The following is a 13243-nucleotide window of genomic DNA, read 5'->3' on the forward strand; positions in this document are numbered from 1 at the left end:
CGGCCTATTCGTCAAACTCATAAACTCATACTTTAAACGAAGGCGAGATCTTTGAATCCGAGTTCTTGAATCCCGAAGGGGTTTGAGGTTGGGGCCGAGTTCTTGAATCTCGGCGAGACGATGCACTGGGTTAAAGCCGACGCCTTCGATTTCGGTGGGAATCCGCCCCTTGCTCGGAGGTAATCGATTGCCTCTCTTTCTCTCGCTGTTTTTGTGCGATTTCTTCTTTCTTCTTCGCTTCATTTCCGGTTGATCTCCCTGTGCCGGAGAGTCTCCTCATGCTCTCGTGGATGCAGCGGTCACACGGCCGTCAACGTTGGGAAATCGAAGGTCGTGGTGTTTGGTGGCTTCGCCGACAAAAGATTCTTGGACGATATCGCCGTGTATGATATTGGTATCTTAGCCCTTCTCCCCCGAAAGATTTCTGTGTTTCCTCTGTTCTAATTTTGCACTTTTTCATGCTCGATTAGGACAAAAGCCTTTTGAGATTCTTGATCTTGGTCGTTGATTTGTAACGACAACTCCGGTCTTGCCAGTTCCTCCCTCTCCAGCTCACTCTCGTATCAAGAGGGAGATACGGGGAGAGTGAGCAGACGTCTTATGGAGAGGGAGGGGATTGAGAAGGTATAGGTGAAGTAGTAAAAGTGTTGGCCAGAAAGAGACGAATTATCGAGGAATAGATAGGGTAATAGTATAGGGTTTATTGAGCTTATGTTATGTTGGAATTGGGTCGATGTTCTTCCCCATCCAAAATCTTATTCCCTCGAATAGCCTCTTCTTAGTAGATGAACAAATAATAATTTGCATAACGTTTTGGTTTGTGCAACTAATAATTAAGGTGAATATTGTTTTTATGTTGCACGTAAAATTTTCTTAACTGATTGCAAGTTTAGAATAGTGCAATTTATTCCTTGCTTAGTCCTCTCTGTCATGTCACTACAATATCATCATCTTATTATTATAATTCATAAGGATAATTAGCAGACTTACATTTTGGTGATTCTTTTAGATTTTGAGAGACTTGGTGAAACTATTTAGAGATTACTAGGACCTACCTTTGAGATAGTTTCTGCTTCCATTGCATTTTAATATAATTTGCATACAAGATGGGATTCATTCTATATATATTGTTTGTGTTCCTCCATGTTGCTATTTTCACCGGCTTAACTTATGATGTAGCTGTTATTAGAAGCTCCTATTAATGTAAACTTGTATTTCCTCGATCTTTTGCAGAAAATAAATTATGGTTTACTCCTGAGTGTACTGGCAGTGGTTCTGATGAGCAAGTAGGGCCCAGTCCCAGAGCGTTCCATGTTTCTGTTGCGATTGACTGCAACATGTTCATCTTTGGGGGCCGTTCTGGTGGCAAAAGGTTTGCAATTTTTCCTTATATTTTTTGTAGATATGTTCGCAATTATAAATTATAAATTATCTAATTATGGGATATATTTGCTTTCCAGAATGGGTGATTTTTGGATGCTTGATACAGGTAGACTCTTTTTACACTGTTTTTTTATGGTCTTTAAGCTCTTTAAAAGGCCCATTTATCTGGAATTTATTATTATTTATTGTCAAATTTGCAGTGACTTGCCATGAAATCAGCACTTTTTCTTGAGATTAGCAATTCATTAGATGATGGAATTTATGCTTTAATTAAATTTCTTCTCGTCTGGTCTTCAGCTGATGTTCTCTATTCAGTGTAGCACACGTCTTTAAAATGCTTGCTTGTCCAATTGTTGCTTTAGATTCCATGTAATTTGTCTCTTTTACAAGTGTTCAGAATATTTTCTATAAGAACATAAGGTCCAACTCTTGTCAACTTTAAAAGTGGCTTTTACATGCTAACATATAATTATTGGTACATGTTACCTGATCCATATGCTGCAAAATGTAAATGTTGAGTTTATTTCTTCTACATGCAGAAATATGGTCATTTCCAGGTTTCTTTTTTCAATTATAAAATTTTAAATTTCGTATATTTCCAAAACATAGTGTTTCATTTTTTAAAGTACTTTTTAATTTTTTTTTCACAATTAACTTCTACATTTACCTTCCAGATATATGGCAATGGTCAGAACTAACTAGCTATGGTGATTTACCATCTCCAAGGGAGTTTGCTGCTGCTTCAGCAATAGGAAACCGAAAAATTGTCATGTAGGCATTTTTGGTAGCTAGATGCTGGCCAGATTTGTTGACCAATTAACTAAGCTTGTATGACAAATTTTATATGGAAAATTAAATGCAGGTATGGTGGTTGGGATGGTAAAAAGTGGCTTTCAGATGTGTATATCTTGGATACAAGTAACTACGATCCTTTATCTTTTTGCTGCTGTTCAAGTGCTATTTGCTTAACAAAATCTAAAAGTTATGATTATTCTGAAATATGACGTTTTGCCTTCTAATATCGAAGTATCACTTGAGTGGACGGAATTGTCTATTACTGGATCAGTGCCACAGCCTCGGTGTGGACACTCAGCCACCATGGTGGAGAAGCGATTGTTAATTTTTGGTGGAAGAGGTAAATCATTACTTCATGCATTTTTAACTGACATGGTTTTACAACTTATTGAGAGTTATTTTAAATTTTTTGTTCCATATTATAGTTATTCGTGGTATTAAAATTGGCTTCCGCTATTAGTTTTTCGAGAGACAACCATTTCATGGCAATTATTCCACAGGTCTGAGAACAACTCGACTGTAACTTAAGTACTCAAGCGTCAGAGATAATTTTTGCTTAATTTGTAGGAACTAGGAAATCTTGTTTACATTTTTCTTTTTTTCAGGGAAAAATGTCACCAAAAGTTTATGTTTTCTTGGAAGCTCCATTAATTTATTGCCACTTAGCTGGAAATTCTTACTACACTGGCCTTTCTGAATCACAATGAGAAGTTATGTTTTCTGATGCGTCTTTGCGGTGTGCTTTTGTATACTTGCATATGTGGAACTTACTATAGATATCCTTAAGATAGTGAAGTTTGCAGTTTATATAATGGATGAATACAGAAACCCTTCATACACAAAGGCATCATATATCTCATATATCATGTTTCTTTTATGTAAATCCAATTAATACTACTTGCAACCTATTCGGCCTCTGCATATGATTATTGACATGATTACTTATCTCATCTTTGACAGGAGGTGGTGGACCTATTATGAGTGATTTGTGGGCCTTGAAAGGTCTTATTGATGAAGGTATATCATCAACAACCTATTTTTTGTAAAATCTTAAACAAATTTCACATGGATGCATTGTGTCCTCGACATAATTACTGCATGTTTTGATTGTTAATCTGTAAAAGAATTGTCAACTAAGTATATGTTACATGAATATTCCATGTTTGCTTAGGTTGTCCTTTACGAGGTAAGTTCGGCCTATGGTTTTCATCATGCTGCAGTGCAATTTTCTCCTTAAGCTTCTTGAAACTTTCTCCTTTGGATAATTGGATACTACTTATATAATTGAACATATACTTTAAGTTCTATAGAAGACTTGAATGCATCAGTAAAGAACATGAGCCAATTCAATTTATATTACAATGAGGAAGTTGGGGAGGGGTTTGGTAAATAGATGATGGCCATAGATTGTGAAAACTTTTTCCTTAACTAGGTAGCACTGTGGGTATTTGCAGTTAACCCTGAACAGTGAGAATACAGTCTTGTTTACAGTGATGGCATCCTTGGCATCATTGTTTTAAACGTGTACCTTAAAATCAGGGTTGGGAATCCCTAATACAGCCAAGAATCATCAAATTTTACATCAAGTTAGCAGGTTTTGGTGGCATGAATAGATGCACAAAGACATAAACCTGCCTAAAAGATGGGCTTGAAGTTTATACGAAAAGCCTACTTTAGGCTAGTCTTGGTATTTACTTCTAATCATGTTAGATAGACGGGTCTTGGATCAGACACAAACATTATTATGTAAAATATTGTGTAAGCTTGCAACAAGGCCATAGATAAAGCGTTGTTCATCTAGCAGGTTACTTACCCTGTTGAGCATATCTTGTAACACAAGAATGTCATGTCTATTACAATGATCACTTCTTGGGACTAGTGAGACGTAGCCTATTTGTTAAATGGGTAATTTTGTGATGTTAAATTATATGTATGACATATTTTTTGATTCAGATGACTATGCGATAGCTATTAGCGTCTAGTATCTTGGTCCAATGTGGACATGGCTTGATCCATCGATCCTCTATTTCATGTCATCACAAATTTTTATACTTGGTATGTGATTCATATTGTTAGGGTCCCTTGGTGTCGAGACATTAGGTTGAACATATTGAGAGTGAAAAAAATCAGGAAGAGAAAACTTGTTTTTTTGTCGTGATGTTGTTAGGGTCCCTAGGTGAGACAACTAGTATTAGTGGTACAAGGAGAGGTAGAGGTAGGCCACTATATTAGTAACTATAAATAAAGATTTAGATGTTGCCTTTTAGAACTTAGTGACTGCAAAAGATCCACTTATCCAACTCCAAAAAGTTGGGACACTACGACTTCTTGTTGTTGTATAGTCAATAGTGTAAGATGAATCTACTATTTAATCATTTTAGGGTATATGGTTCAAATTGATTATGTTAGTGGGACCGTTTCACATCAGGGTTTTCGTGATAGCTTGTTAATCATTATGAACAACTAGTAGGGTACTATTTGTTGAGCACAGAGCCATTTATTCCTTGTGATGCACAATGACTTTGCTAGATTTTTTATATTAACCTCTAAACTTATCTATTTGTTGGTAAATTGACTGTATCCTTTTCATTTTTGTTCTGGCGTAGTTGCATTTCACTGATCCCTAACTCTCGTTCTTCCGTAGGATTTATCCAATTTATAGTGTTGAGACTCCAGTTATCAGAATGAAACACTTTTTGTTATTGCCTGAAGAATGTCAGGCTTGACTTTTGCATGTTTACCATTTCATCACATTTTTGACAAGTTCAGCTCAGTTTGTGCAATATGAGTTTGCAGAACATTTATACAAAAGTTTATAGCTCCCTGAAACACATTTGATTACAGTTTGCAACATATTTCTGACGACTGAAAAATGGTTAAATATGTTATCTAATTTCAAAGTAGTAAGGGAATAGATGGACAAAGTATTTAACATCTGCTATAAATCATATCAGGCTAGTTCTATTGAGTTCTCTAGCTTCATTTCAATTTTCCGTCATAATTTGTGTATGTTAAGATGCTAAGTGATTTTTTTACTTTAATGTCTGCCTGTACTGCTTACCAATTTTACCTGGTATTGCTTTTGGCCTTGTCGCTATGTTAGACACATTCCCTAAGCTTGATTACCAACTTGTTTGATGTATGATTTAGTATTTCTACGGAAAAGGGCTTAAATCGGTTGTTTAAGTTGGTTATATAAAATGTATCATAATTTCGTATACATGTGGTTCAGTATCTATGGGAGACCTTTTTCACAAATATATGTAGTAGAAATGTGTGTTTTACGATAATTTCATGATGCAACATGGCTGTGTCTGACATCTAGTAGTGACATCAACACACCGTTTTCTTGATTACCTAATCAAGCTTATGTATGTTAATGATGTATATGTTAGTATCCTTGACAAACCTCGAGTTATTTTTATATTGGAAATTTCTCCTCTAACTGGGTTCATGTTCCATTTTCATTGTTGAAGAGAACGAGACACCAGGATGGACCCAATTAAAGCTTCCGGGACAAAATCCTTCTCCAAGATGTGGACATACAGTTACTTCAGGAGGGCACTATGTATAATAAATTCTAGATGCTCTTTTTCATGCTTCTCACCTATATTCTCTTTTGTTGCTAATTGATATGTATTCATTACGGATGCTGATGTATGGGCTGCAGTTGAGGTGCTAGCTTGGATTTGTGTAACTTCAAACATCTTTTGTCTGGCCTTCCATGTTTCACTTATAGGGCAAAGAGAGGGATATCCAATCAAGTAATATGTGTTAATTAGGGCTTTTATATCTGCATGCAAATGAACGGTGGTTTGAAAGCCCCTAAGTCCCTACCATATCACAAGATCTGCATCCAAATTTTTATGCAGTATTTGCACCTCCTGATACTTATCTACACAGAATTTGCATGTTGTTGCTCGACAACCTTGTGATATCCTTCCTATGAGCAATTTTTTTTTGAAAAATCATTTAAGAAGCTAAACTTGATATAGCTTCCTGGACTTCACATAGCCGCTGCCTACAAATTAAACATGTGGAGCGTGCATGTTGCCCACACCCTATGAATGCACTAACAGTATAAGTTTAATGCATTTATGTCTGATCACACGTAAGGACTAGTGGTGCTCATATACTGTACTGCCATACAACATATGCTGTGTACCATAATGCGTGGATTTGGCGCATGATAAACTGTGTACACCTGTTGTGTGTAACATGGTGCTCATAAGTAGCACAATGCACTCACAGGAATACATGGCACATGTTTTAGATAGTCCTCAGGTTGTTCATCATATTAATTGTCAAACACTCAGCATAAAGAAAATTTTAATAAACATATGGTCGACAAATATAAAGTCCTCTATTTTAAACTTGCTGTTTCTTAGATCAAGTTTGTGATTTTTGTTGAAAGATGTCACTGTCTTGTGACTACTAAAATAAGCTGCAATATTCCAAATTAAGTACTTGTTTTTCTTATAGTGATATACTTTCTGTTGATGCCAAGATGCTAAGATTCAGATAGAGTATGCTAGAAAGACATGAAGATGAAATGACAAGTGAAAAGTTTGTCCATGGAGTATTTTGTATGATATTTTTTTGCTAAATAATTTGGTAGAATCTTAATTGTAACACAACAAAATTCTTGACATTTCTTTCAATGATGCCTTTTCTCTCATGGCAAGCATATAGTTCTTTCGTATTTCCAAGATCTTAATTCACAATGCTATAAAATTTCTGAGCATTTCTTTTGCAGCACGCCACTACCACAAACATTTAAGGCTTATTCATATTTTCAGTATCTATCAATTCAATGCTAATTACTGGTATTGATTCTTTGTGGTGGTTATACTTATTTCATATAATTTAATCCAGAAACAGAAAATATAAAGAAACTTATTTCACATAATTCAACCTAGAAACAGGGAATATGGAGAAAATAAAACAAATGATAGAAGACCTTGTGCAGTATTTCTCTTGCCATTAAGTAACTACAGTTCTTTTCTAACAAATAACTACAGTTTTTAGTGACATTAAGTAATGACTTCTGGATCCATTTCTTTGTTTTGTCTGCTTGAGTTTAGATGGCTTGAATCTTTGCTTTTAGTGATTTCTAGATCCCTTTCTTGCTTGTCTGACGTTTGACAGGTGATACTTATAATTTCTTATATTCTTATTATCCAATTTCCTCATCTTGATAAACAGTCTTGTGTACTCAGCTGTTATTGTTTGGTGGGCATGGTACTGGAGGCTGGCTGAGTCGATATGACATCTATCACAATGACTGCATCGTTTTGGACAGAGGTATGCATGTATGTTGGAACACTTCTATTTAAGAAATATCATTGTTTTGCAAGGGCAGTATGTTGTTTAGCTTTTATTTCACATGGGATGTTTTGATTTCAGTACATATGTTCATCATGATGTTGCAGAGAAGGTGCAATTACCTGTTACTTTACTGTGATAACATCTTTTTTTCCCTCCTGGACCTTGTCCATATAATTTCTGGTTGTGGTTTCTCAATGGATTTTAAACTGTTGTTCAGAACATCTATCCACTCTATAGGTTTCAGAAAGTTATGTTTTTGGAGCTAGGCAATCAAGCTGTACCTCAATTCAGATAGCTTCCTCTCTTCACTTTCTCTTTTAAGCCTTTATCATGGTGCACATTATTCTTTAAAAAAGGTTTATTTTACTTGTATTTATTTAGTCAGTTTTTCTTCAAATGCTTAAACTCCTGGCTTTTTAAGACCATAATCACATGAATTTAATTTGTAGACCTGCAGATATCTATATATTAATTCTGTGATCAACCTCTAACATGGATGCTTGATGATCTTTTAATGCGTCTTGTAATATAATTCTACTGTTAACAGTCTCTGTTCAGTGGAAGCGCCTGGCCACTAGCAATGATCCTCCTGCAGCTCGTGCATATCATTCTATGACTTCTATTGGTTCTCGTTATCTCTTATTTGGTGGATTTGATGGAAAAACCACATTTGGTGATTTATGGTGGCTTGTCCCAGAAGGTATTACTATCTGAATGTGGATCAACAGTTTTCTTTTTTTTCAAGTGACTATAGACTGTTTCTACTTCGAAATGTTTTTCTCAAGTTGAAAGGACAACTTTGTAGGTGTAAGAGTTATTACACTCACTTCTATTTGCTTCTTTCTGTAGATGATCCTATTGCAAAGCGATTCCCCTCCATACCAAGTGCACCTCCTGAAAGTCAATCTGTCACAGTGTCAGATGGTTTAGCTGAGTCATCATTAAAGGTAATATGAATCTTGCAACACATGAAGTGTTGAAGCATCTTGTTTATTTTTGTGCTTCATGAAGTGTTGTTTAGTGTTTTTGTGCTTTAAAAAATTAATTAAATCTTGGAAGACAATACAATCTTATGTTACTGCAAAACTATGCAATTTTTTTGATCTTTTGCAGGAAAACCAGAACGAACAATCTCCATTAGTTGAGTTACAAAAGAGGTTAGGAATCATGATTTCTTCTTCGAACTTTCAGGTACATAATATTAATGAACTATATGATAAAAGACTTCTAGTTTAGGTTGGGTGGAGAGTCAGCATTTTAATTTATTCTTCTAAAAGTTAGGTAAATCTTGTTGATGAAGTAGATGACAAAGAACTGTTTGAATTATCATCAAGGCTGGCTGGAGAATCATTGCCTACCAGGGATCATTTAGCATGCATTCAGGTGATTTTTAGCTTTATTAGGTGAGTTTTTATTTTCATTCTTTTATGTGTGGGATTAAGTTACTAGTTTGGAAAATTAGGCCCTCCGTGACCGTTGGAAAAAATCAAGCGCAAGTTCAATCCAGCTGCAGGAGCTAGGGCCATTGCTGCGTGATTATCAACGTCTTATAATTCATCACCTGTAAGTTTTTTCTTGATTACCTGATTCTCTGTGTTCCTTTAGCAAGGATATATTGTTTCTTTTCCTTCTAGGCTAAACACAAGGACAGTGAATTACCAAATGTAGCTTGTCTGGTCTCTGACCAATCGTCAGTATTTAGAATTTTTATATGTTCAAGTGATATAAGATATGGCTGAGTACAGAAACTTTTAGCTTCTTATCAGATATTTTCATTATACTGTATACATATTGCTGCTATTTTGCTTTCTTCTTAGTTTTGTTTATTCTTAAATTCTAAAGCTGGATCTAGTACTTAGATGCTTTTTCTTTTACACTTTTAAGTTCTCTAACAATCAAGACCATTGATTGCTAGATTTACTATTTTTTATATTTGTTGACCTAGATTTGGAGGATTGCTGCTTTGCTTTTATCTTTATAAATTCTATTGAGAAGATTCTCCGTAATGTCACGGACTTAGCTGGTTTTGCCTAAGTCGTGCGGCACCCTTGCGTGTCTGTCCGCAAAGGTCAGCCTCCCCGAAACCTCCCATGGTCCCTTAGGACCTACAAAAGAGAAAACGGGTTAGAGAAAGCACCTCACTCGGGATTCACAAGTAAACATTTCCGAAAACACTTCATAGACAATGCAAATTACAAACAGACTTTGCAAGCTCTGAACGGTTGCACAACAAAGGGTCAAAATGGTCCACTACAGATCAAATTCTCTCACAAGTGTCCACATGACACAACCTTTCTTTACAAGCCTAAAACGGTCACCAAACCCAACTAAAATGGGGCTGTTAAGCCTTCGACCGTCCCTCTACATGCTGTGCAAAGCATGAACAAACCAAAAGATACGGACATACATAAGCATTATATTAAACATCCTGTTTAGAATTTTGTCCGTGACAGTGAGGTTAAGATATTGTAACCCAACACTAGTAGAACTTCCGAAAGCTAATTTGTTGTCACCATCTCTTTAATTGTTTTAACTCAGTGATTTTTTGACAGTTTCTTGCAACTGAACTTCTGCAGAGAAAATCTTAGATCTGATGGGCCATCCACCATATCCAATCTCACCGGACAAAAGGTTCACCGTTATTTCCATTTGAAAAGTGCTTCTCAGGTATAGATAGGTTCATTTCTCTTTCTTCTACTGCCATTTGCATTGGAATTTTCTTTTCTACTGCCATTTGAAAATTTGTTTTTATTTATTGGTTTTGTTAGCTGTTTGATTTGATGTATTTTTAAATGTTTCTACCATCTTTTACTACTACAAGCTCCTCTTAGAGCACTAACTAATTATCACGTTTAATACTGTTTATAAATTGATTGGCAAATGTAAGAATGCAGTAACCGGTGCTGGAATTAACTTAAAAAGTCATATTATCTTGCTAGATGGCTTCTGACATAGCAGACTGTTGCACTTGCAAATTCTGTGGTGTTACTTCTCATGTAGTCCAATTTTTGCTTATGCCACAGTATATTTTTAATCATGCATTAAGAATCAGATGCCACTATGATCAGAACTCCTTTTTCTATTCCATGTTTATGTGGCATATAAGGCACCAATGCCGGATTCACTCTATTTTCCTGAATGCCTATATTTAAAAGTAATCTCCAGAAACTAGTAAACTACTGAATCTTCTAACCATTTCATGAAGTTTAGATTAATCCTACCAAATGGTTTTCATCTTAACCGTAATACCTAGTTTTGTTTGTAGAATTGCTCAAGGATATAAATACCACTCCGATGCTAGTTTTTACAGGCTATCAGATTGTTATGGCGCCAGTCTACTAGGTAGTATCTTGATACGTACAACCTGGTACCACTGAAGAAGGAAAAAAAAAAAAAACCTAATCTGACCATACTGGTTCCTTGTTGGACCAGTGAATACCAGTTGATTTGCACTGGTCCAACCAGTATTTGAAACTATGGCACTGAAATGTCGCCTTTTAATGAGAAGATACTATCTGTACCTGTATAGGATGACTGAGCTTTTGTCAGATTGCATGCGGACACTGATACTACAGAAATAAGATATTTTGTTTTAGTTCATGTAAAAACAGGAGTGCCCTTGCAAGGATTCAGAAGATGTATTATTGATTGAGAGTGTCTAAAAGGAGGGGATGAAATATTGAGGAGAACAGAAGCATGAGATACCACGTAGGACTTGATCTTTCAGCAAGGGTTGAAGTGCCTTGAGTTTAATGATTTCCTAAAAATCGATAACTAATTTCTGATTAGCCATGGCAAAACTTGATCAAGGTCATGCTTTTGTACTAGTGACATGTTGCGATTTTCATTTTCGGTAGCTTGTGGATTCAGATGTCATTAGTTATGGCAGTTGCTAATATGATGTGTAAATTCTTTCAGTTGCGTATGGATGACATTCCCAAGCTACTGGATGAGTATAAACGCTTAGTCTCGTGAATTGGAATGTAACTTTGTGATCGTCACATAGACAAGGTAATTCAGATTACTTAATGAGCAATTTTTAACATAAATAGCTATATGAGTCTGAACTAATCTATGTATGATTCGTGGTGCTACCTTCAGGCTTCTATCCAGATTTGGATGTGTCGCTCGACCTATCCGTGTCATATCTCCGGTTTGCTGACAGCAGTAACTTCTCCAGCCATCCATGGAGTAGATCCCCTTATATTTTTCTTGATCATTTCTTGAACATTAGTCAGTGAGATGGAAAGGATTCTTTATTACCCCATTTCTTTCCTATTTAACTCCTTTTTCATCTCTAGTTATCAATGCTACCCAAATCATTTACTGGACATCTTTTTGTATGATAAGATTTTGGATAAGATTTAATTAATGTATTGGCTACTTGTAACTCCAGCTTATGTTTTTTAGCTTTAATATAGCCCGTGTGGATGAACGGCTCTTTTCCGAAGGTGAAAGCGCTTAGCAAAATGAATTTGTGATTTTTTTTTTATGGCAGTTTGTCCCTTTTTCTTTTCACAGAAAGCACGTCACAAGGCTGGCAAATGTGTATGTTAGTATGAAACATCATAATTTAGTGGTCGAAAGTTACTTAATCCTTTCTGGCCTGCCCGTATTGCATGCAGGATATCAAACGTACTATACTATACGCTGTTCAACAGGGTAGATGATATTGGTCTTCGTGCTTTTTATATATTTTTACAATTTTTCGTAGTTTATTATTATTATTATTTCCTGAAATCTTGTGTTGCCTTTATATGCATGCATGCATGCTTGTTAGTTCCCTAAAAAGTGTTTCTTATAAAAAAAGAATCGTACTTGTCTATATGTTTGCTGCTGTAAACCAGGGGACCCCTGAAGCAGTTAGTTCCCTGCCCGCCTGCCTGCCTCTGGATTCCGACCCTGGGTCGGACGGAAGCAGAGTGCAAATCGCTTGCATAACAAACAGAGATAGAAGAAGTGTCAAATCAACATCAGCTAGTAACCAATGGGTGCAAACAGATGCTGGGACGTGGATGGGATCTTCCCAAACCCCAACCAAAGTCGAGAAGCCTCTTGGCACCCACAGTAAGAGTGAGAGAGAGAGAGACGCTGTGGCCCCTTTCCACAAGCATCTCCCTCTCTCGAGCAAGTGTCGATCGATGGTGGTGGGGAAGGAGCAGCATGTGAGGGTCCCGCAGAACAAGAGTTCCCTTGCCTACTCGGCAGGCCTCTCGGTGAGTTGCTTTTGGATGTCTGTCCGTCTCGTCGTGTCATGTTTCCCCTCCTACCGTTCCTTCATGCCTTCCTCTGTATCGAACCGCAGACACAACCTGCTGCTGCTGCTGCTGCTGCTGACGAGTGGTAAGTGTCCACGCATTATCACCTCACTTACTGCGTCGTCTAGTCGGTGGTACAATACCCCCACACACACAACGCACACACAGATTAGTAGTATAAGCCTCCTTTTTATTATTATTTATTTCTTTTACAGTTTGATCCTCCTATTTCTTTTTTTTTTTTTTTTTTTGTCCCCAACGCTAACAAAACAACGGCCTATCTTAAATACGTGCAGGTGCACAGCAGATGAGGCGGTGGGTGGAGGAGTTCTACCACGGAGCCATTTGAATGATCGTCCTCGTGTAAGTGACCTCTCGCGTCATTCTAATATACAGGGCTACCGGTTCTGATCTGGCTGGACTCGAGGGGAAAAAAAAAAAAGAAGGCGTAGTGGTGATCTTTCCTCGTACAACAACAA

At 36.6% G+C, this 13243-nt stretch overlaps 1 protein-coding gene across 4 annotated transcripts; it reads left to right on the top strand.

Annotated features, from left to right (window-relative positions):
* The first annotated feature begins 50 nt into the window (after window positions 1–50).
* LOC103993580 (protein GLUTELIN PRECURSOR ACCUMULATION 3) lies at window positions 51–11901 on the top strand. 4 transcript variants are annotated; one of them, XM_009413696.3, is made up of 18 exons: window positions 51–179; window positions 297–394; window positions 1234–1372; window positions 1461–1489; window positions 2058–2154; window positions 2246–2301; window positions 2411–2518; window positions 3139–3195; window positions 5655–5746; window positions 7398–7482; window positions 8054–8206; window positions 8356–8453; window positions 8620–8697; window positions 8788–8889; window positions 8969–9069; window positions 10083–10173; window positions 11425–11517; window positions 11608–11901. In XM_009413696.3, the coding sequence occupies exons 1-17, from the start codon at window positions 121–123 to the stop codon at window positions 11479–11481; spliced, it is 1500 nt and encodes a 499-aa protein (XP_009411971.2). In that variant the 5' UTR covers window positions 51–120; the 3' UTR covers window positions 11482–11517; window positions 11608–11901. The 4 variants fall into 4 exon arrangements, with proteins under 4 accessions (XP_009411971.2, XP_018686530.2, XP_064934417.1 ...); XM_018830985.2 differs by having other exon boundaries at window positions 10059–10173; window positions 11608–11746; XM_065078343.1 differs by lacking the exon at window positions 51–179 and having other exon boundaries at window positions 306–383; window positions 10059–10173; window positions 11608–11746.
* Window positions 11902–13243: the final 1342 nt, after the last annotated feature.

This window comes from Musa acuminata, chromosome BXJ1-8, assembly GCF_036884655.1.
Source record: "Musa acuminata AAA Group cultivar baxijiao chromosome BXJ1-8, Cavendish_Baxijiao_AAA, whole genome shotgun sequence".
NCBI lineage: Eukaryota > Viridiplantae > Streptophyta > Magnoliopsida > Zingiberales > Musaceae > Musa > Musa acuminata.